The sequence below is a fragment of the Athene noctua genome, chromosome 2 (genome assembly GCF_965140245.1).
Source record: "Athene noctua chromosome 2, bAthNoc1.hap1.1, whole genome shotgun sequence".
Taxonomy (NCBI): domain Eukaryota; kingdom Metazoa; phylum Chordata; class Aves; order Strigiformes; family Strigidae; genus Athene; species Athene noctua.
Genome location: NC_134038.1, coordinates 161,810,224 through 161,832,927, shown reverse-complemented (window position 1 = coordinate 161,832,927; position 22,704 = coordinate 161,810,224). Strand labels below are relative to the sequence as shown.

Sequence of the window (22,704 nt, the reverse complement as noted above, 5' to 3'; positions counted from 1 at the left end):
CACGCTGTGACAAGCCCACTCTCTCCACTTGTGATCTACTGGCTACGATTGAGGAAAATTAGGAAGAAAAATCTATCTTCCTGTGGCTTACCTCAGGGGAGCTCTGTTTATTAATGTGCAAGCAAAATGATAAATTGCTAAACAAAAGGAAAAGACTTTTATGAGTTATCCCTCTCATTTCTGGTGATTTATGAATCTGATGGCTTCTTAGACATTCACATCATTAATTCAACCATGAGCAATGAGACAGTTGTTCAGATCTGGGCTACCAGCAAACCCAAACCCACATCACTTTAATACATACAGTCAAAGCTAAACTTGTAAAATACAGTGTAGAAATTAAAGGCAGCTTTTCCTTTGTTGACCATAATTCTGCCTGGTTTATACGTGATGCAAAACTAAAAATCAGGACTGAAAAAAACACTATAAATGCCAGATCTATCAGCAGAAGTCAAACTGACAATCACAGCATTAGACTGAGGAACAGGCTTTATTTGACTTTGTCCAGGATCCTGTGATATTCTTGTGCTGTGGTGTACAGGAGCCTATGATCGCCAGATTTCTTTAAGACTAGAGATTAAACTTTTCAAAGCAGCAAGGAGAAGGCAACCATATAGATATCACTTAAATAAATACATATTACGTTTCTAAATTTTCTGTGCTGCTCTGAAAATCTCTCCCTCTTCCAGTCTATTTTAACATGTCATCCCAACTCTCTGCAGTCCTAAGGGAAGATATACCACTTTAAATTTCTTCCATTTATTTAATTATTTTCCATCTCAGCTGAGACCAAGGAGACAATTAGCTTCCCCACTGCATACTGAACTATTTCCTTTAGCAGTACTGCTGCTTCCTCCTTTTTAATCCCTTTAACCTGTAGTAAAGTACTGAGTCCTAACCATTTTGGCAGCCAGGGTCATGCAGGTCTTGGGTTTGTTACTTACTTTACAGCTATTTGTCCCAGAGTCCCTGGCATTGTCTGTAACTTGCTAATAATTCACAGCTGGTCACAAGCCTCCATCAGAGGCCTGCCTTTCTTAATGCCTTCTCATGTCTTGGTGCCCAAGACCAGTTTTCAACAGGGTATTTAAGTTTACATGCCTAAGAGTAACCAGGAGAAGAGCCCAACTGACTGCACTTGGACTCACCTCAAGGACAGAGCTGGATTAGAACCTGCCGTTATGTTTTCCTTACACACCTGAGTGGGTTGCCCTTCTTTCTGTTCATACTATCCAAGATTTCATCTGGTATTAAAAGCTGCCACGTTATTGCTGATGTGACTGTGTGATCAGATCTCTGTATATAGTCCTTCTCCTAATCTGTGCTTAGAATTGCCTCAACTAGCCAACATGAGTGTTAGCTATCTTTGGCATCTGGCTAACACAAAGGTTTTTTACCTTCGTGCCATTTCTGCAACAAGCCTTAGCCCGTACTGCTTCAGTCTTTCAATGAATATTCAAGCTCTTGATTCATCATTTAAAACTTAGGCATAGCCTTTTATTTCTTCCTAAAAGCTACTACACATTATTTTACGTAATCTGTTTTAACTCCTTTTTATGAGCTTGCTATTGTGTTGTGCCTGCTTGATATTTCATTAGTGCTGTGCTTCATGTCTTTCAAAGGCAGAGATCTTTTGTTTGTGCTAAAATAAAAACCAACAAAGATCAGCAGCTATAAGAAGCTGCAACATATTTAGTAAGGAAATGCAAGATATGTATCATGGTAAAACAAAAATAGCAATACTTTGCACTTACATCTTTCATCCACAACTCTCCACTGCTGACTGCTCAGCCAGCATGAATGAGGACACCACCTCTGAAGTCAGCAGTGGTAACATAACTTGTGGCAACTAAGGATACAATTCGAGTGCTTTATAGGTGAATAAACTCTGTTATCGTGGTTTTACATGGGAATAGCTAAGTACAGGTGTTCATGGTCAAACAGCAAGTGAAGGGGACAAGAAGACCTGCTATGCATTGGCTGACCAGCACAATGAGACGTTACTCGAACACTGCTACCACAGTATCATGCGTTACTACCAGCCATCCTAATGGGGTGCTATGTATGACAGCAACAGTTTGTAGTCATGTGAACATAATTATGAACCCTCTGTCTCCCTCAAACTGGTGGACACAGACCTCATTGTGCCAGCAAGAAGGCAGCAGAGATGCTCAGAGAGGACAAGCACAGATCACCTTGATTTCTGTATTTACAACTGAGAGTCAATGTGTGCTACTGATGGCCAATGTATGAACAGTTTCAAACGTGATTTCCATGAGAAATACTTTCAAAAAATTACTTATTATGGAACTGAAGTCCAGTTTTGAATCTGTACAACTACAGAGGGATTGCCACTTATTTGAGAAATTCATTACAAGCCTTCTAAACGTGGACTGATGGCTACTGATGCTAACTAGAGAGAGGGTACATAGGCTTGATCAAAAAAGTGAAGGAGTTGTTAAGAATACTAGCACCTGAGCATCTCTCCTTTGAAGCTCGACTGGGCAATAAAAGCAGGAGATGACAGTTGCTGTTTTGCTGCTTCTGCGATCAGACAGCATGTATTTTCCATGCCACAACTTCCCAGTCAGACTCGCCAGTACTCCAGCCCGCATCTCAGAGAGTACTGAACAAGCATTGCTGACAACTGTTCAAAGCTCTTACCATCTTGGAGAGAAATACAGTCACCCTGGACAGATCACAGAGGAGGGCAATTTATACTCCCTGTGGTGGTCTGAAGACTCTCATAAACTGGAACAACTTCCCTCCTCCTCCTCCTCCTCACCCTTTCTGCACTTGAGCCCATCTCCTTTACCCATTGCCTAAGTCACGCTACGGCTCTTGAAGAGGCCCTCTCTGCCCACTGCTCATTAAACCTCCCCCTTGCCTGCCAGCTGCTGCCAGGGCATCCCTGTCCCTGCTCTGTGAGGGATGCACCAGTTCTGCAGCCAGTGATAGAGAAAGATGCTCCTTCCAGCTGCAAGGGGCAGAGCACAGGCTTCAGCTGCACCACGCCAGAGTCCCAGGCTTTCACTTCTCCTCCAGGGAGCGCCTGTTTCAAGCCCCACCTAGACTTGGGAATTTGGCAGCCCCCTCCATCTACCTGGGACAGGAACAACCTGGGCCAACAGTCTCCTGAAAAAAGGGAATATTTCTGCTTCGCAGCAAGAGCTCAGTGGCAAGATCTGTACAGAGTAGAGAGGGAATCACTTCAAGGGAGGCCACGACTTTCAAAATTGAAAATACAATTAAATGGAATTACTGTTTTTTCAGATCTTCATGGTTTAATTAGGTTTCACATGCCTAAAAAGTCTTAAGCATGAGCTGACCACTCATTACGCTGCAGGACGTTTGCTAAACCATTCATTTAGCATAACATCAGTCTTAATTAGTATGTTACTATAAAAAGGAATAGGTCACAATTTGTCAGTGCCTCTGAATACTAAACCAACTTTCAGCCCTGCCCAGGCATTTATTTTAAAAACAAACACTTCAATATTTATTTAGCAATTTGAGATGTTCATCTTCTCACAGTATTCTCCCACCGAAGCATTACATTCCCTACTCGATAATGCTTTAAACCCAAAAAAATGCAGGAGCACTGATTCACTAAAAATCCATTTACCTCTGTGCATGTGCTGAAAAAAAACCCATCAGCTTTGGCAAAGCATGCAAATGGAAGCTGACAGTGAAGATTTGTTTAGGAATGTCACCTTTTTGGAGCAGATGTTATAGTAATAAAAAGTCAGTAGTTGATATTAAAGACTTGAGTGCACCAACAAAAAATCCAGCAGGTGTCAGAAGAAAAGATCTTAGTCCTGAGGTGGAGATCAATTCTAAAATAACAGATATCTATCTCCATCATAAATTTCAAAAATGGAATATGCCATCCAGCAAATTTGCCCATGAATTTGATTTCTGAGTTGAAGTTTTTAGCATTGCTTAATCATTTATAAGGCAATCTTCAGACATGTATCATTTATTCCATCCCTTTAAATCAAACTTCTTCAACCTTTTTTCTTCCATCCCTCTAAATCAGACTTCTTTGAACCGTCTCAGGCACTAGTTTTTGCTGAAGGCTGTGCACATGGGAAGTTAGATTTATTTTTTTTACATGAAAGCTGTTTTCCCTTCTTTCTTTTCCTTCTGGTTTCTGCTCACAGATGTGTAAACTTTGTTTTCACTTCATGAAAGTTTGTCATAAATTTTGGTTCAGTTTTCAAAATGGTAAATCTGTCATCAGTATGAGAGGAAAATGAATGACTTTGCTGCTCCACCCTCATTCTCCAACTGTGCCTGAAAATCAGAAATCAAATCCAGTCCAAAGCTGCTCACATTGGCTTAAGTCTTCAGGCTGGCAGAACTCTTTATATCAACTGTCTCTAATGCCAAAAGGGGTAGATCAATGCTGAATACCTTTGAAAAAGAAAAACCTCCCATTCTGAGTAAGCATAGGAAGAAGTTAATCAAAGTGAGGATATTAATACTCTCAGGGTGAATCTAGAAACCTCAGGGAACATGCTTGCCTTCCACTGAACACCTTTTAAAAGCAGAGCAAAACATTCCACAAGTGAAAAATGCAGCTATCAAACCCAAAAGGCTGTGATTTTTGGAATTATGTAACTGCTTAAAAGACAGTTTTGGCATAGAGTATCTTTACAGCCACAACAAGGAATTTCAGTTGCTGCTGCTGTGGTACTGTCAATACCTTCCTCATCTACTCCCCTCCTAGGTACTCTGATGTTTTACTTAAAGGTAGCACATCTGATCCTTTTAGGTCAAGCAAGAAGATGGGAAGACTGCATCAGGGATTCTGGCCACCAGAACCGTAGAAAAGCTTTATAGCAGAAAAGAAAATTCTGGTCCCCTTTTCATGCCACACAGAAGAGGATGAGGAAAACGGACAATCAAGCACACACAATCTTGGCTTTATTCTTCCACAGTATATTTGACAGTTCATGGACAGTGACATTCAGAGCTTCAAGAAGTCTACTGCTCTTCAGGCAAGATTAAACTTTTTGATTAACGCTTCTCCCACTCATATCATCCTCATCTTGACATCAGTCTTCCAGCACCACAGAGCAAAACAAAAGGCCCCAAACTGCACAAACTGTATGTAATATGCTTTTGTGCCGAGTGCATGCTGGTGTTGGAATTATTATTTGTACTACAGAAGAGGGTAGAGATGCCAAATTACTGTGCTAGATGCTGTATAAACACATAATTAGGAGACAGACTTGCTTCACAAAAGAACAATGCCTTGCTTGTATCTATTTAGTTGTTGTGTGGAATAAATGAGTAGCAGCAGCCTTTGAGTGAGTTGAGTCAACTTGCTCAGAATTTGATAGCAGATAATGAGGGAAACTACCAATCTCTCTTCTGTTTCCTTTGACAAGCCTGGGCAAAGGCGAAAGAGTACTTTTAAGATTGTCATACAAACCCTTAAGAAGAAAGATCCAGACGAATAACATTGCTTTGCATTGATCACTGTACTTTGTTACTAAATGCAAACATGGGCATTCTCATTGTTTTTTTGAAAAAAGTCTTAATATCAGCTTCCTGCTAATTGTTTTGTTCTTGTTTCTAATCTAAAATTCTGACAAAGAAGAAAGGGGTTTTCTTTAGCATGATGAATGATAGGACATTTGGATTCCTACTTAATGACAATTAATTTACTGTATACCCATGCAAGTTAAGATAGTTTTAATTAGTTTTTACAAAGTAAAAGGGTAACTTCATATTCAATTTAGATAAAAGCAGCCATTCCCTGACTAAACACATTCTCATCAAATACAGAAGGTGAGCTGAGTGACCTTACTAGGATTCGCTCTTATTTTAATTTTCTATTTACTGTTTAAAAATAACCCATTTGCATATTAGTGCTACACATTTTTTTGTCTTTAATGCTGAAATAATCTCTAATTGAAAAGTTGCTGCTATAATGAATCTCAAATGTGTGATCTTAATTTTTAAAAACAAACACAAAACGAATTAAAAAACCCTTTTCAAATGTATCGTAGCTAAAGCTGGTGACAGCAAATATCCTTATTAGAGATAGTGTTTAAGCACCTTTTATAAATGGGCTGAAGTTATGGGCAAAGGTCAAAACATTCTCTTAAGTAAGAAGTGATAACATTCTTGGGATGCAAAAGCTGAAATTCTATGTAGATTACAGCATACGCAGTCTCTAACACATGAAGATCCTTTGTGCAAATGCCATTATTTGTACAAGTACTGCAACATCTTCTGTTTTTCTTAAGTTTTCTGGCATACATCTGGGTTTCTATCTTCCTATAGACTGAATAGACCCATTCAGTCAAGTCTGCATCCAAATATGTGGTTTAGCACTGCTACGTACATGCATGAAGAAATTCTCTCTCAATAGGAACCAAAAACATTGAAAGTTTAAAATATCCCTGCTCACTGCAGGGGTGGTTGGACTAGATGACCTTTAAAGGTCACTTCCAACCCAAACCATTCTGTGATTCGATGATCCCTTTACTTCAATGAAATCATGTCCATTCATACAAGCTGGGGATTTTCCTGGCAGCTGGAATATGGCAGCAGATTTACATTACCTGAACCATGCATAACAGTTTCTATTCTGCAAGGTATTATTAATATGCATCAAGTGCATTAGCAACGTACCTCGCCTCTTCCTATTCCTCTCAAAATCCAAATCAGGAAGTATCATATCCTTAAGTTTTCAAGCACTGAAACCTGCATATAAATTTCTGGTCCAGGCTACTTACTTGTGTGGGTTTATTATGTATCTGAAGTGGGTTCAAGTTAAGTTACTTTACTGTAAAATCACTATGCAAGCTACCAGTGTGGTGAGACTGATAACAGAAACTGAATTAAAAAATCCTTCACTATCAAGGTAACAAAACGAAGAGTTTCCCTGCCCAGTTTCACAGCTATTTGTCTTGCTCGATTCTTATAAAAATTGTTGGTCAATCAACTACTTCACACTCTCAGGCATGTATTCTGCAGGGGTAGCTATCTATATTCCCATGTGCTCCAGAGGTGAACCTCCCAGCTCCCACACTCCTTGAGATCAGCAGCTATGGCATGCAGCCAACAGCAGGGAACAAGAAACTGCATGCTAACAAAGATTTTAAAAAGCTGTGGGACAACGAAATGGTCTAAAGCTATTGTGTTGCTCTGTACTACCAAACAAGAGTCAACAGTCACCACCTTTTCTTGTCACCACCTTTTATTTCCCTTGTTGGAAGGAACTGAGTACATCCCAAAAAGCATGTAAGCATCTCACGACTGGGGGGAGTCCTCTGCATAATCCCTTCTGGCTGATCACAAGCAGTAGTAGTGAGCAGATTGGAATAGGGTGCTCTCACTTCCTCTTTCACCAGAGAAAGGGAGACAGATTAGAAAGATGCTGAAATGGGTAAAGAAGGATCTTAATATTACGGAAAACTAAGTTAGGATCCTTGAGAATTCAGCAAACTGCTTCACCTTAGAAGTGGTCTCAAAGTCTATGATACACAACTTGTAAGCACGGTTAACACTCTCTAAAAAAGGAGGGGAACATGCTCTCCTAATGGAAAAACAGATGTAAACCTTTTATTAACAGAGAGCTCACATCAGGGAAATACTCACCCTAACAATGAAAGTGAGTTTCTGACTGTGAATAGAAAAGGACATTTTCAAAAGCACTCAAGCCCTGCTGGAAATAAAATTTATAACCTGTTTTCAGAAGCAGTCCTGTTCCTCTCCCTATTCACTTTCAAAGTCTACTTTCAGACTTGACGTAACCCTTGTACATTTGGCAATCAATGCTTTGGCCCTCCAGCCTCATGAGGAGGCTTACATTGACTCCCACTTCTCTGTCTGCGTGGAGACCTTTTGGGTCAGACCAGGAACAAGCCACGTGGTTCCCTTTGTGGGAATGTCTGTATTTCTGGAAAACATCACTTACTATCCATGGCGTGAAGATACTCCATGTGAAGAGCACCGGCTCCTGCAGTGGCAGCTGAAGGGATGATGTCTGCGTACGGGCTGCGCTGGCCTGCCAACAGAGCCATCTGATGATAATATTCAGCTGGACTGACGCCAGCATGTGGAGCTAAAAACACAACATAAAAAGCACCGTTAATGACGTAAGATAAACGAGAAGGAAAGTTTTATCACATTGCTGGTTTCTCTGGCTATTTAAACAGCTTGTTTATTTTTTAATGTAATGCAATGTCTGCAGTATGCCACCACCGGTCAATATATTTCAACCAATGATGCCGTAAAGACACCATTCAAAAAACAGCAAGGCATAAAATATTAATGAGCTCGGTGATCTCATACTTTTATATTTATTATTAAGTGACTCAAAAAGTGACAGGCTGACAGCAATGGAAACTAGTATGATTTATTTAGTGACATAAAAAAGCAGGAAAACCTTCCTACAGTTTTATTCCCATTTACCTCATTTCTGGCCCAAAGGACTCCTTCTCTAAGGTAACAACGTGACTGAACTTCCATAAGCATTCAAATTTCAGGAGTCTCTGCTTAGAGGACCAGAAGATTTTCACTCACAATGGCAGTTTGTGTATAAGTTTAGGAGTAAACAAGGACAAAATATGTTTTTAAGATAAATACTAGTTGTCCATGAACAACACTGGGGCAGTTTTTTGGAGGACAGAATATAAAGTCAATGAGTGTGGTCATCCCATCCCTCAAAGTTCATATATAAGTGACACATAAGCATGTTTGCAGAGTCAAAACCACAGACTGGATAGACTCGACATCCCTTCAGTAAGATTATGACTGATGCAGTCCTCTGATAACGACTTATGTTAGTCTTTCTCTCCTGTAAAAATAATATGTGAGCTTTCTTTCCCCTGCAGTTTTCAATCATGCCATCAACTAATGGGCAACTCTGGATAAACACAAAAATTCACATGATGTTAATATCATCTCAACTCAGCAGGCTTCAGAGGGTACAGTAAGTAGAGGATCATTTCATGGGCTTGGGTGAGAAGTACTCCTAAAGTAAGTTGGGCTTCATCTCCTTGATCCCGACTGTAACTCGCTATGTGACCTGAGGTGACCAGCCTTCCACTCTGCTCTCTACTTGTTGCACTTGCAGAATAGTTAAAATTTCTTTATGCTCTGTTCACCATAAGATGGTATGTAAATTTCCCTAAAATAGTTCAAGTTCCTTGGGCTACTCCCCAACAGATCATTTTTATATTCTTTCATATTATTTAATGAGATTCTTCTTTGATCCCAGCAACTGAACCTTGAATGAGAGAAAAATTTTAAGATTAAATTCTCTGAATTCTCAGCTTAATCTGAATATTGTTACTTACACAGTATAACTAAAAAGGACAATTTATGTTTACATTAGAGAATCTGATCTCAAATGCAAACCTTGGAAGCAAAGAATCAACATTTACACTAAAAGGAGGTAAACAAGGCATTGGAGTTTGGAAAAAAGTTTATTCAGCAACAGATTTCTAAAGTGTATAATTATTTTTAGCAAAGAAAATGGAAGAATTGCTTTTGATGTTATAATGGTATATATAATCCTTTTCAGGAAAGGTTCAGAAAAATAAAAGTACATCAAACAGGAACAGGAATGGCATAAAAAATAAGATGAGATAAATTAAAGGCTGCTGGTATTTTTTCCAAATTACAAATTGATTTATCAATTAAAAATAATCTACTCCAGCCACCACCACTTTCTGTGAAATGGCAAGAAAAATATTCAGAACAATTTTTAAAAGAGCAGTAACTCACACTGAATCACTGTTTTAAGAAGTTTTACAGTAGTAGGCAACCAACATATCTTTTCAGACACACTGAAACAATACTTCCTAAGCTTTCTGACATAAGTGTCTGGGTTAACTAACAATAACATTGGCTGAGAACTTTAAAATGAACTGCTGCAAAAAACATAGTGAGCATATAATTGCATTACTAAATGTTCCATATGCTGAGAAATGCTCTGGTGCTCTTTAAAGATCATTCCTTACTACCATCTTCAAACATAAAAAATTAGCCTACTAAATGATGTATTTGCATGAAGGGTAAATGAAGGGTAAACGGCAAGGTCCGCAGCCCTGAATTTTCTCCTGTTTGTTCCTGGGTAGCTTCAGTTTTGCCCCTGCTTTTTTTTACATGGGGAGGCATTTGCTTCTGCATTGTGGGTGCTGCTGAGCTTCGTTTGAGCACTCCGCTCTCCACACACCACTGACTCAGTCCTTATCCCTGCCCCAAACTCTCTGTGTTACTTGAGCACCCCCGGCCCACCGATTTGTACGGTGAAGTAAGTGACAGGACAGAAGACATTCTACCATTACTGCTGCTGTGGCAGTCATTAATTACAGCTGGCAAGCTCTTCGTTATGTTCCAGACTGTTTTGGCTCCTGGCCATCCCCAGATCTGTGAGTCGACAGACTGAGCCCAGTAGTACACTGACCTAATTATCTAACTGGCCTAAAGCAATTAGGGTAGCAGGAGAAATCTTGCTATGACATTCAAAAGAACAATTACAACTTTCAAGTTTTCATAGTTCAAATGCTATACAACTTAAGCCATGGTGTCCATTACGGTATTAGTACATCATGGGCAGGTACCCCTTTAAATCACAGGGGTTTTTTATTTATATTCTAGTAGTGCCCAAGCCATGACCTGGACTATCTGATCCCAGGAACCTACACCTGAAAAAAGCAATTCATTGTATACCTGACTGATCACACAACTAACTATGGATTCCAGAGAACAAATTTAACAGCTGTTCAATAAGCACGTTGTTTTACTGAAAGATCTCCAATGCTTCCATCAAGTTACTGTACTTTCACGAGGTGCTGCACAACACCTGGGCTGTGGGAACTGATCAAAGATAAGCTGTGAGTCTAGAGGAAACGTGAAGTAACGTGTATTTATTTAAAACCCAAAGAAAGAAGCTTAAGCTAGTAAGTTTAGCTTATACTTATGAAAAGCTAAGGTTGTGTATACAGTCAGCAATCAAAGCTCAGGGGACGAGTGTTAAGACAGAGCATACTCAACTATGTTGTCCACACCTGAGTGTCTCGTGCCATCTGAAAGCCCGTGGGTATCCAAGGCACCTACATGAGGCTGGCAGGTATGAGACAGGCCTTAGAGCAGAAAACTGCCTTTCTGAGGTAAGCAGCTGGAGTTTCAGACCTGAACTGACACCAAACACCTACGTTGTAGACAGATGAATCTTAGCACCAGTGCAGTTACGATGGAGCTCCAGACTCAGCTGGTAACATGCAAGTGTCTGTATTTGGGTTAACTGAGTAGTTCTCCAAGGCTCCACTGACTGCACTACCTAGAACTCGCTGAACTATAATGGCAAGACAGCACACCATGATCACAGAGAGATTTCTATACTGTAAAGACCTAAAGTTAGGTGCCAGAATCTGGAACCCTGAGACATCCTAGAGTTCCAGAGAGGGTATCAGTGGCCTGGTGAATATGGCAAAGCACCTCCAGGAGACCTCTGCCTTTCTGGAGCGTCAGCTGGGTACTGGGTTAGATATCCCAGTGTTATCTCAGATAGCGCTATGCACCTACATCTATGCAAGTGAATTCAGTGTGGTGTACCCAAGAACATACACAGATTAATGTCACATGGTTGTAATACGTGGTTTCCTTCCCTCCTGCCTATGTATATGCAACCAGAGCATACCTTAAGCATAAATGAAATTCTGCAGGCATGTGATCTGAAGATTACTGAAGGAAAGATAGCAAAGTGTTCTGCATACTAGCTTTTGTGAAAAGTCCAAATACACAACTGCGAGAGTTTTCCCAATTTTTGACTCAGCTCCCTGAGACAAAACATGTATTTCTGAGCATTCAATTGTTCCTTCAAAATATATTTTTTTAATACTTTGGCTAAAATAAAAAGGGTAGAATTAGCAAGGATTCATACAACATCCGAAGTGCTGCTAGGAAAGCCCTATGTGCATGCCATATACCTTGACTGACAATAGGTCATTAAAATTTATTCTCATAAGAATATGTGCCCATAACTAATGGATTAACTGTAAAGGTATATGTTCTTATAAGCGAGGATTAATTAGTTATCCATTTGGATAGGGTGCACAGCTCATTTTTCAAATTCAGCTAAAGGCAGTTTAACTCTGGTGAGTTTCTGCATACACTGGGAAGATCTTTCCCATAGTTAAAATAAAAGTTTAATTATCTTCACTACATATTTGTTTCCGAGCATGTTGTATTTTAGCTCTTTTCAGCAAATGCTACAATTTTGAAATGTCAAACTGCTTACTCTATTATTGAAAAACCTACACTAACAAGACTGAGCCTTCTTACAATTCTATTCATTGCTCACTTTGGCAAAATTCCCATTGAAATAAATAGGAAATGTGTCAAGAGTAATGCCGAGTGATCGCAGGAGTTCACTTCAACACAAATAACCTGGAAAGTAATAGCCATGGTCACACCAAGACCTAAAGCATTGGTATTTCAAGTATACTGCCCACCATTTAAACAAAAGCAGCCAGTCCTGATCATCATCCACGTCTTCTGCACCAGCATCATTTCATTTTGCCATATCATTGGCTAGGATAAACTGAAATAATTCTACATAACTTTTAACAGAACTATTGACTAAATATGACAAGACGGTGCATGCTTTACATGACTGAAAAATACTATTTTAATTAAGCCTTTTGCACCTGAAGAACTCCATGGTTATACACTGATGTACACTCATGGAGAATCTGGCTCAATTCAGTGCAGATGCAGTGGATTTCTTGGGAGATCAGAATCACACTCCAGCTCAGCTCCACCAATAAAAGATATCACAAGACATATACCACCCTTCCAGCTTAAATTTTGAATGAAGCGGGTTTTTTTTTTTTCTTCTCCCTGAAGTTTCAACATTTGTGAGATGTACAAATGAGCCATGATCGGCTGATGAAGTATTGAAACATTTATGACATAATGAATATGTCTGACAAACCTGCTGAAGCTGCTTTGAACAAGGGGGGAAAAATGTTGACAAGATTAATATAACTTAAGTTGCTACAATGACAGAAAACAGGAAGCCTATCTTAACCCACCGTCTGTTGGGCTGAGTCCGCGGGCTGCCGAGATCATGGAGAGAGATGGGCTGCTGTGTAGGGACCTGATGTAGTCCATGTAGGGGTTAATGTATGGGTGAGGAGTGCTGAAGGGAGACTCTGATGTTGCAGCAGGATTTCGGTGCGGGGAGATTCTAAGGAATGGAAGCTCTGAGTATGTCGGGCTACTAGATAAGGCAGAAGGCCTGGAAGAAAAAAGAAAAACAAAAAACATCCAGGTTATCTATATGATAAAGAAAAATACTGTAAAGGTAACACATTCATTTCTTGAAGAATAACAACTGAGTTGCACATGTAATAACTTCCACTAAAGTCAAGTGCCTGGAAACAAAAAGGATAGGAAATTAGTTCTTTGCTGTACCCATTATTAGCAACATTTCTCTGACCAATTTTAACACGAGTTTATATTTGGTTTAATCTTTACATCCCTCAATACCTTTTCCCCATGGACATCAGCAGAAAATCACTTTAACTAGTGAAAATATGCACCCTGTATACCACATATTAATTCTTGCTGCAATATGGAAGACATACTGAGATGCTGAATCATCTACATCTTCAAAACCGTGTGTTTATTAGAAAAAGAGTTTTGAAAACTACACTGCGCCCACTCCCTTCACTTGCTGGCTTATTCTTCCTGAAACTATGAGATTGCACATTTATACAGAAGTCAATTCAGAAGACCCAAACTTTGTAAGCCATTAAGACAGCTTGGGTCCTTTAGAGCATTTTTTTGTTGATGTCCCTTCCCATGAAGGATGCAGAAAACTTGGTGGCAAAGGAAGAAAGAAAAATTGCTGCATATATTTGGTTTTTCAGCATGGTACCAAAGACTAATGCCTTTAACAAGACCACATTAACTACCTCATTCTTGCAAAGGGAGAGGTGTGGTGCCCTTTCAGGCTACGGCTATGAAGCTATGATGAACCAAGGCTGAGAGCTGAGTTCTGAGCTGCCAAAAGATAAATAACTTGCCATAACTCTCCCCATCATCCCACCCTGTCGATACTACAGCATCCAGGCTCTGTGTGGAGACCTTTCTCTAGCAGCATCCTGTCTCCAAAGGCACTGGAAAAAGTCCAAATTTCATCAGAAGGGGTTGGAGTGCCTGCCCTTGCCAACCTGCTCTTTGGCAAAAGACAATGATTAAGCCTGTCATGCATTTGCTGTAGTCCAACTGGTTGACCCGAACTAAATGCCTTTTTGTCCCTGTTTTTCCAATTAATTTAGCATATATACAGCACAGACACAGGCAGCAGCTGTGAGAGCAGTGAGGGCAGCCTGCTCCTTTGATGCTGCTCGCTTACAGAGAATAATAAAACAAGAAATGTATTTTTTTTCTTTTAACATACACATACCGTGATCAGTGGAGATAGTTGTCATCGTCTAAAAGGCCAACAGAACATAATCTTACAGGAGTCAATTCTACCCTGCCATCAGCTCGGAAATGCTAGCTTATGAGTGGGACAAAGATCAAAGCTACGCATTCCTAACATGATGCCGGCTTCCCTGCCACAAAATCCACGAGGACTCATAAAATCTGGAGGATAAAGATTTTTCCTGTTGTGCTTTTCTCCCTCTTTTCCTTTCCCTTCCCTTCCCTTCCCTTCCCTTCCCTTCCCTTCCCTTCCCTTCCCTTCCCTTCCCTTCCCTTCCCTTCCCTTCCCTTCCCTTCCCTTCCCTTCCCTTCCCTTCCCTATTTGGCTTTTGTGAGTTTCTTGCCCTCCTACAGCTTTCTGCAAGGTAAGCCTGTTTAGCCTTCCTGTATGAAATTGCCTCCCGGCTCCAAAGTTTGGTAGAGAGTTGCATTCATTGTGTGCTAGCAGCAGGTACCAGCAGCACAATTACTCCTCTGGCACCCAAGCAAGTGAGCCACATGAAGCCCAGCCACTCGCCAGTACACCTTCACTGGATTTAAAATGCACCGAGAACCTGAAACCAGAAGCTGTTTTCCACCACCGTGCAAAACAGGCACCTCCCTTCCCCAGACCACTTTTTCTCTGCATGGTTTTGAAGCACTTTGGTTTTATGCTGGAAACACATCTTTCCTCTTGTTGGTACTGTGAAACCCCACCAGCCATGAAGCATTGCTGTCTCGTGGCTCACTGTCAGGCTGAGTACGGAAGGCAGGAGTCTCAAAACTCATGGTGATGTAGGAAGCAAAAATACCATAGCTGGCTATCACATTACAGAGTGAATTTTCCATCCTGACAGTGAGGAAAATACAGTAGTGTAGCAAATTTAATACAAGAGTAACAAAGAAACTAAGTTTAGATGTCATTTTACAAGTAATTTTTTCTCATGTGATCTCAACTCAGAAAGTTAGAAACCTGAAAAGCATGCAAGCTAGCAGGATCCCTGGCTTTATCTGGTGCATATCAAACAGAAAACTGTTTAAAAGCTTTTGCAAGAAGGCTGAAAGTCTGTATCAGCCTCAGTGATTCACTCTCCAGCTGGCCAACAGCCAAACGCTGCCGCAGGAGCAAGATTAAGAGCCAGGCTGTCAGCTACTCCCTCTAGATCCAATGGGAGCCATTCAAGGACACTGGGACTCAACCGCTTCCACTCCTCCTCTGCCCTGCCTCTTCCTCTCTCCGCTCCTCTAAGCTCCTCAGTTTTCTGAGGATGCTAGGGAAAGGACGCCGACCTGGGTAACATCAATCAACAGCTGGCATACAAACCGTATTATCAGAGGCAGAAATAAGGAGTCATCAGATTCCACATAAAATTCCCAGCTCTGGACTCTCATGTTTACTAATTTTTCTCCAACATCTGATTTTAACGTCCCACTAACTTCTCCACTCTCTTCCAGCCTGCACTTTTCTCGCTCCTCTATGTTTCCAGACCCTCATTTCCCTACAGTCCTATTTTCCCTCCTGCCTCCATCTTCTCTCACCTCCCACTGTTTGAGCCCTCCTGATTTATTCCAATGAACATCAAATTCTTCTTTTCCTTTCCTTCCATGATTAAACTTCACTACGAACATCTTTTAAAAGTATTGTTTAACTCCTTTCTTCGAACTAAAATGCAACTTTTACTTACTACTTACTTACTATTAACTTACATAAGTTAATATACTTACTATTAGCTGTTGCTTTGCAATCTCTTTGCGCACCAAGTAAAGAGTGACTTTTGTCCTGTAAACAACAAACATTACAGCCCAGGAGTGGCTCTGCAGACACTGAATTCAGTGAGAAGCTAATCCAATCCGCAGATGTGAGTGGCAGTCCAACCCCATCATTTTTATTTCACATGTACTTTGTCCCCAGCCTTGGCAAGTGGTGTTCTGCCTTGGGTCTGAGGCTGCTTTGTGGGATGCAATGAGGCTTCAGCATGAGAAAAGGCAGAGACATTTTCAGTGTTACTGCTTAAAAGTTTATGCCTCATTTGTAAACCACGGGAAGGCAGAACTTGCTTTGCATCCTCTCCTACACAGGGGCTTTCCTGTTTAACGACATACTCGGAACACTTAGGCTTCCTTCAGAGAGAGGGAGCAAAGCAGGTGTATGCTTTTTTCTGAATCAGGACCTTTGCATCTACTCCCAGAGATCCTGCAAACTCAACTCAAATTTATTTAATACGAGCCTATCTAGTTTCAGTACTTACTTGAAGTTGGAGGCCTCCGGGTTTGGGAGTAAAAGAGATCCTATGATTGTGTTTTATCACTGCAGTTTTTATCCTGGCACATTAGGTTGATTTTATTATTTTCTCAGTAACCTTGGTTACATCGATACCCCAAGCAGCAGAGAATGCGGCCGGCTATGAAGGCGTCTCCTCCCTTCTGTCCAGACTGCCTTCCTGATCACCATTAAGGTGCCAAAAGACTGACAGACACACAGCTTCCACATCTAACACAGGTCTTCGCACTCCCCACCCACCTCCAGGCTGCCCACTTCTCCCTGTCCCGACTCCGGAGAATCAAAACTACTCAGTAGGAGAATGGCACACAAGTGCCGAGGCAGTGAGATAAGGGCAAACACGTCTATTTTTTCTTATTAGTCATGGCAGTTTTTTTGATGAATGTTGCAGAGGTGTCTGCACTGTCTTAAAAACTTACGTGGTCACACCGGTTCAGCAGCTGCAAGCAACATCAGATGTATGGAAATCACAAAATGCGCCAAGCCCCCTTTTTTTTTTTTTTTTGTAATGCTTTTTCTGACCACTGTTGAACCACAGGTGAGCTATATCCAAGATTTCAGTTATTGCTCATGAAAACGGTGTGTCATTTTGTTTTGCTGCTTACAGCTGCAACAGATGAATTTTCCACCACAAGACTGACCAGCAGCAGACTTGGATTTTAGTCGCCACAAAAACTGAACAAAGTGCAATTCCCTTTTCCGCCAATGCAGCCCTTTTTTTAACTGGAGAAGGAAGATCATGGGAATCTGAGAGTTGATGCGGCAAGCATGAGCGAGTTATACGTATTGCAAAATGATGTGCATGCACAGATCATTACCTTGCATTATCTTGCAAGATCACGCAACTTTTCTATCAGCAGAAAGAACAGGGATAGAAGTTGTTTTTTGTACCTAAGCATTATCCAGTTTTACAATGAAGATCAGAGGCTCCAAATGCAAGTGGAAATCCTATCCCGTTCTCTGGTAGTAATGGCATGGCTAACTCGTGCAGGTGAAATACTGCTGCCTGGCTATGACTAACTAAGGGTAAAAATCCCCACGCAAGCACAGAGCTTGCTGACTACGTGGCCCTTCAGCCACCCTCTCTTCTCAGTGCCATACCAACAGGATTCAGGAGCACAATTTCCAGTCTCTGCCCATGTCCCTGGTGTGGCACAGTGAGGTGTGACAGGTGCCAAATGTGCTCAGGATATTAGGCTAGAGAAGGCACAGACTGTAGTTCATTTTTCCATTCTAGCTTGCACCTTTTCTCTCACCTACGTTCCTGAACTGCTCCTGTGGCACAAGGCAGAAGGAAACCACAGGTGGGAATAAACAACTTCCTTGAATTCTGTACATTCAAACTATCTGGTGATTTTGAACCTCTAAAAAATGAAGACTGACAGAAATATTAATGGGTTTTTATCCTTCAGGCTAATAGACCTGTAACTGTTCAGAAATTTCGAAACAAAATGAGGATACTGAACTCCAATTTCCCATTCTCCCCTTTTCACCCCCTTCCTATGTCACGCAGTTTTAGCATTCATGTTGACCTAGTCAAGAGCCAGGCAGAGGACCAGCCCAAAGTACCATGAAACTATCTTAGGTAGATTTACGCTTGTAACTGAGTAAGGGTGGATAGCCCAGGAATTGAAGGAGGAGAGGGGATGGGAAGAAAAGAGACTCAGTTCAGGGTGCTGAGGAGCAGCAAGGGCCAGCTGCTGTCTAAGGGAAGGCTAGCCAGGAGCCAAGGTTAACCCCAGCACAGGCCATGCACTCCATGCCACCAGATCTGAGCTGAGTGACCAGAGCCAGGTGCTGGTAACAGGGTCCATCAGCAGTCTGAGACAAGACAAAGTGACAACCCAGGTCCCGGCAGAGCAGTCAAGTGCAGAAGGTGATAGTGCCAAAGCTACACCATGGCTCTGAGGAGTCAGTCCAGGAGAACAGCTACCTACAGTGCAGGTCCCAAGCTCAGGCAGGAGCAGGACCAGAGATAGGCGCTACCTACAACACAGCTCAGACAGGGACTAAAGGCCCCAGCTGATCTTAAAAGGGGCTCCCGGATGCATGAGATGTGGATGGAGTTACCTGGTGAGGCTGTTCAAGGCAATTATGGCCTATTAGTGGCCTCAGGGTCCTCACACTGGGTTTCTTTGCTTTGGAGTCCTTGAACTGCTCTAAGACATGCCAGAATATCAACACAGCACACAATGTCACTGTTCTTGACAGTCTTGCAACTGTGAAAAGTATGAAAAGTCCAGCAGGCCCTGAGACGTACTCTGATCCCCACCCTTGTCAGAAAGCACACTTCAATAGCAATGTTTTCTGGGAGCAGACACAAAGCCACTCAGGATAGCCACAAAGGTCTGTGTCACAGGAAAATCTGGATGAAAATTTTGAGGCTGGTTTGGTGTTAAAAGAAGTGATCTGTCATAAATGGTCTCCAAATTGCTTTAAGCTGTGCTTTGGTAAAAACCTCTTTAAGCACAACCTATCTTTAAAAAAAAAAAATCATGGTGATTTAAGCATTTCCTGATTTTAAAGGAAACTATAACTCCAGGACTGGAAATTTTAATGCCAAGTTTTGTCCCGATAAATTTTTAAATGGCTCTTTTATGAATGTGTTGAAAAATACATTTATATTGAAAACAGCAAGTGATCCTTAACTATAACATTGTAAATATGACACTGAGCTGAGGTTACAGATGGAACAATAATCTATCTCACAGAACAAAGCTTGTCAACGAAGTGGGATGAAATATTGTAACATAACCTAATTTATTATTGCCTTTTCATCCATCTTGTTATATTATGAAAGTGTCAAAGTTCAAACCTCGATATTTAATCATTTAACAGTACGTTATTCGATGCTGGAGCAAGCACTGATGGCATAACTCTCATACCAATGATATCCACACTGTTTCTCTGATACCTGCTCAATTCAGCCCTGCCTGAAAAATTGAAAAATGTTGAACTCATTAAACTGCCTATGATCTGTTTCTTTTTTCTTTTTTTTTTTTTTTTATTTTTTTTTCCTGCAATAGTCTTCTGAGGGCTGCCACCAAAACATTAACATTTTTATTTCTAGTAGATCCTGGAGGATGAACAAACAGTAAGGACTCTCTTGTTATGTAGTGACTCCTATTTTAAAGCACATGGCTCAATTCCTTTGGTAGTATCTCCCATGTTACATGAGTATTGTTTGATGCCATAGTTGCTTGTACAGACTGAACCTTTGGCACCAGCGGTCATCAACTGGCTAATAAAAGGTTTTTATACTAAAAAAGTTGAGCTCTAAGGAAGTAAGGCTCAATCCTGGCAATACCAGTGAGAACAATTCTAATGGTTGTGATTAGCCCAAATGATCAAGTTACTCTTCACTGCTACAAGCACATATGTGGTTGTAGGTGCTCAATAAATCAGGGTCAAGCAACTAACTATACACCTAAATGATACGGAAAAATTAAGAGTCAAATAATCACGCTGCTTCTCAGAATCTTTAGCTGCTATTGTACGGTTCAACCTTGTATAAACTGCAATCAATGGGAAACTGTCCACTAACTCCTTAAGTGATCACAGACATGATCTTCCTAAGCACAAAGTGCTGACTGAATTCTGCTCTCCCCAAAAGCCCTCAGTAAGGCTTCTACTGACTTCAGTGCAAGGAGAGTGAGGCCAGCACCAACTATGTTTAAAATGTAATCCCACAATCCCTTTTCTCTTTGCACTTCTAATTGAACCTGTAAACAATCAAACCCACAAATATGTAATATGGGAAATCAATAGTATAATCTTTTAATATTTAAAAATTTTTCAGATATTGGGTCTTAAAATAGGCAGTCCATTCTCCTAAAATCACTCACTGCCTCAAAGCTACTGTATTGCATTCTTGGAATTTGGAAAACTAAGCAAATTATTTTGAACGTTTAAAGAATTAGAGTTAAGTGAATAAGCACTGCTAACTGTATTTTCTTAGTGGTACAAATGAAGAAGAGGGAAAACAAGAACATGCTTACTTCCTAATACAAGAAAGAACATTGATTTCCTATACTCCTTTCCATGTTCCAACACCTAGTCAATATTTTGCTCACTTTTCCTCCAAAAGTCACACTGGAACTGTAGTCAGTACAGAGAATTAAGTCACAGAATGGGATTTGGTGGCAACCTTCCCTTCAGTAGATATATATACAAATAAATCATGAATGGGTCACTGCCTATGTAGTTTATGCATAAGAAGAGCTACATCAGGGTTTAAGGGACACAGGGCCTGGTTTGGTTTCCATCACTTATCTGCTGTGCCACCTTGGACACATTTGTTGACTTCCTCATCCGCTATTTCCCCATCGATAAAACTGTGGTAAAACACTCTGAAAGTGTTCAGTATCTACAGTGGAAAGGTCAGACCAAGAGGTCCTATGTTATTACTATCTTCTCATTGAGGTAAGGACAATGCCTTACAAAATGTGTGCAGTTCTGGAATGTAAATTCCTGAAATATACAATAACCTCACTTTGGGTTAGAATAAAATGTTTCTCCCTCATGAAGTTAAAAGGTACCACTGCAGGAAAAAAATAAAGACAGGAATGACTGCACAAGAGATCATGCACGACAATCAACTGATGACCCACAGCAAAAGAATATTACTCTAGTTCCCCTTTCCTTCTTTGGGAAGGGTTAACATTATGTAGTTACAGTTAAAAATTGGCTACATTAATCAAGGCACTAAATCCTTAGCCAGTGACTGTATTCCTATTTTTCAACTGACGGACTGCCTGAACGCAAATCCAGCTTTTCTACATGCACCCTCTGCTACTTGTAATACTTCATAAATAACCCAACCATCAGCTTGTGGATTCCCTCTACAAGAGTCTATGCTGTAAAAAGCAATGAATAATCATTCCATTATTTAACATTTTGTTTACATAGGGTCAGCTGTAACACCGGTGGCCTTCAGCCCACAGTAACCACCTGTATTGACTACAGTGTGTAATTGCTGCTTCAGACACCACTAAGTCAAGGTACACTCATTTCATTACATGAGTCTTGACATGCGTTCCTTAAAATGTGTATGCAGATACAGTTTTGACTGATTTTTTTTTCTTCTTTATACAAAATACAAATAAAACCATGTACTGTCTCCCAGCATTGCTCCAAGTCAAGCCCAGGCTTCTTGTTCTCCTCCTCACACAACGGGAATCTCCCCACAACAACCTGCCTCTCCTTTTCCTCTTCCTTCTACCCTGCCACCAGCCACCGTCACTGCCTCCCGACACTCCTTTGAGACACTGTCCACTCGGCCTTTGCCTACAGAGTATCCCAGCTTGCCTCTCCTTCCTCCAAATCCTCCTCAGGACTGCTGCAAAGAAATCAGTGGCTAGGGGACGACTACGTGGATTTACTTGGCAATTTCTTTGTTTGTACAAACATAAAAAAACGTGACTGACTGTCACTACTCACTCCAAATGCCACTAGCCTTTTAGGCTTCTAGCAGACATCCTCTTGCAAATTTTGTGGCAGCTGTGTAAGCTTTTACTGCCCCCAACTCCCCAGCTGGTGCCCCTCCCCACACAGGCAGCACAACTCTGCCTCTAACCACTCCAGTGCCTGGTTTCAGCGAGCCACAGCAAAGTTGCCAGACTGTATATGGGGCAAAGGCACACTGTCTGACTCTGCTGAGGAACAAGGGACAATCTTCAGGGCGAGGAAAGCAGCTGGGGCTGGTAACCCCCTAGGCCACCAGAGTTCATTTGCCAAAGCTGCCCGACCGCGAGCTCTTCCTGGCAGAGCTCCTTGTATTTGCACAACACTCAGCAGAACTCTGGTCTTGTACAGAGCTGTTGGACATTGCAGCAATGTAAACAGTAAATATAAGTAATGCTAACAAGATATGCTGTGACTTCCACTGCCTTACCAAGGCATTGCCTTACTGCTCAGTTCACACTGACTGTGAACCATTAAGTAAGGTAAGACCCCATACCTGCACAGCACAGCCCCGTGTC

General features: G+C 41.1%; 1 protein-coding gene across 2 annotated transcripts in view; it reads right to left on the bottom strand.

Moving 5' to 3' along the window:
- GLI3 (GLI family zinc finger 3) overlaps positions 1-22,704 on the bottom strand; it is a 213,599-nt gene that overhangs the window by 60,769 nt on the left and 130,126 nt on the right. For both annotated transcript variants that reach the window (XM_074900904.1, XM_074900905.1), the window contains exons 5-6: positions 13,065-13,270; positions 7,937-8,083 (exon numbers count right to left, since the gene is read on the bottom strand). In XM_074900904.1, coding sequence (XP_074757005.1) covers positions 7,937-8,083; positions 13,065-13,270 — 353 coding nt within the window. The remainder of the gene's footprint in view (positions 1-7,936; positions 8,084-13,064; positions 13,271-22,704) is intronic.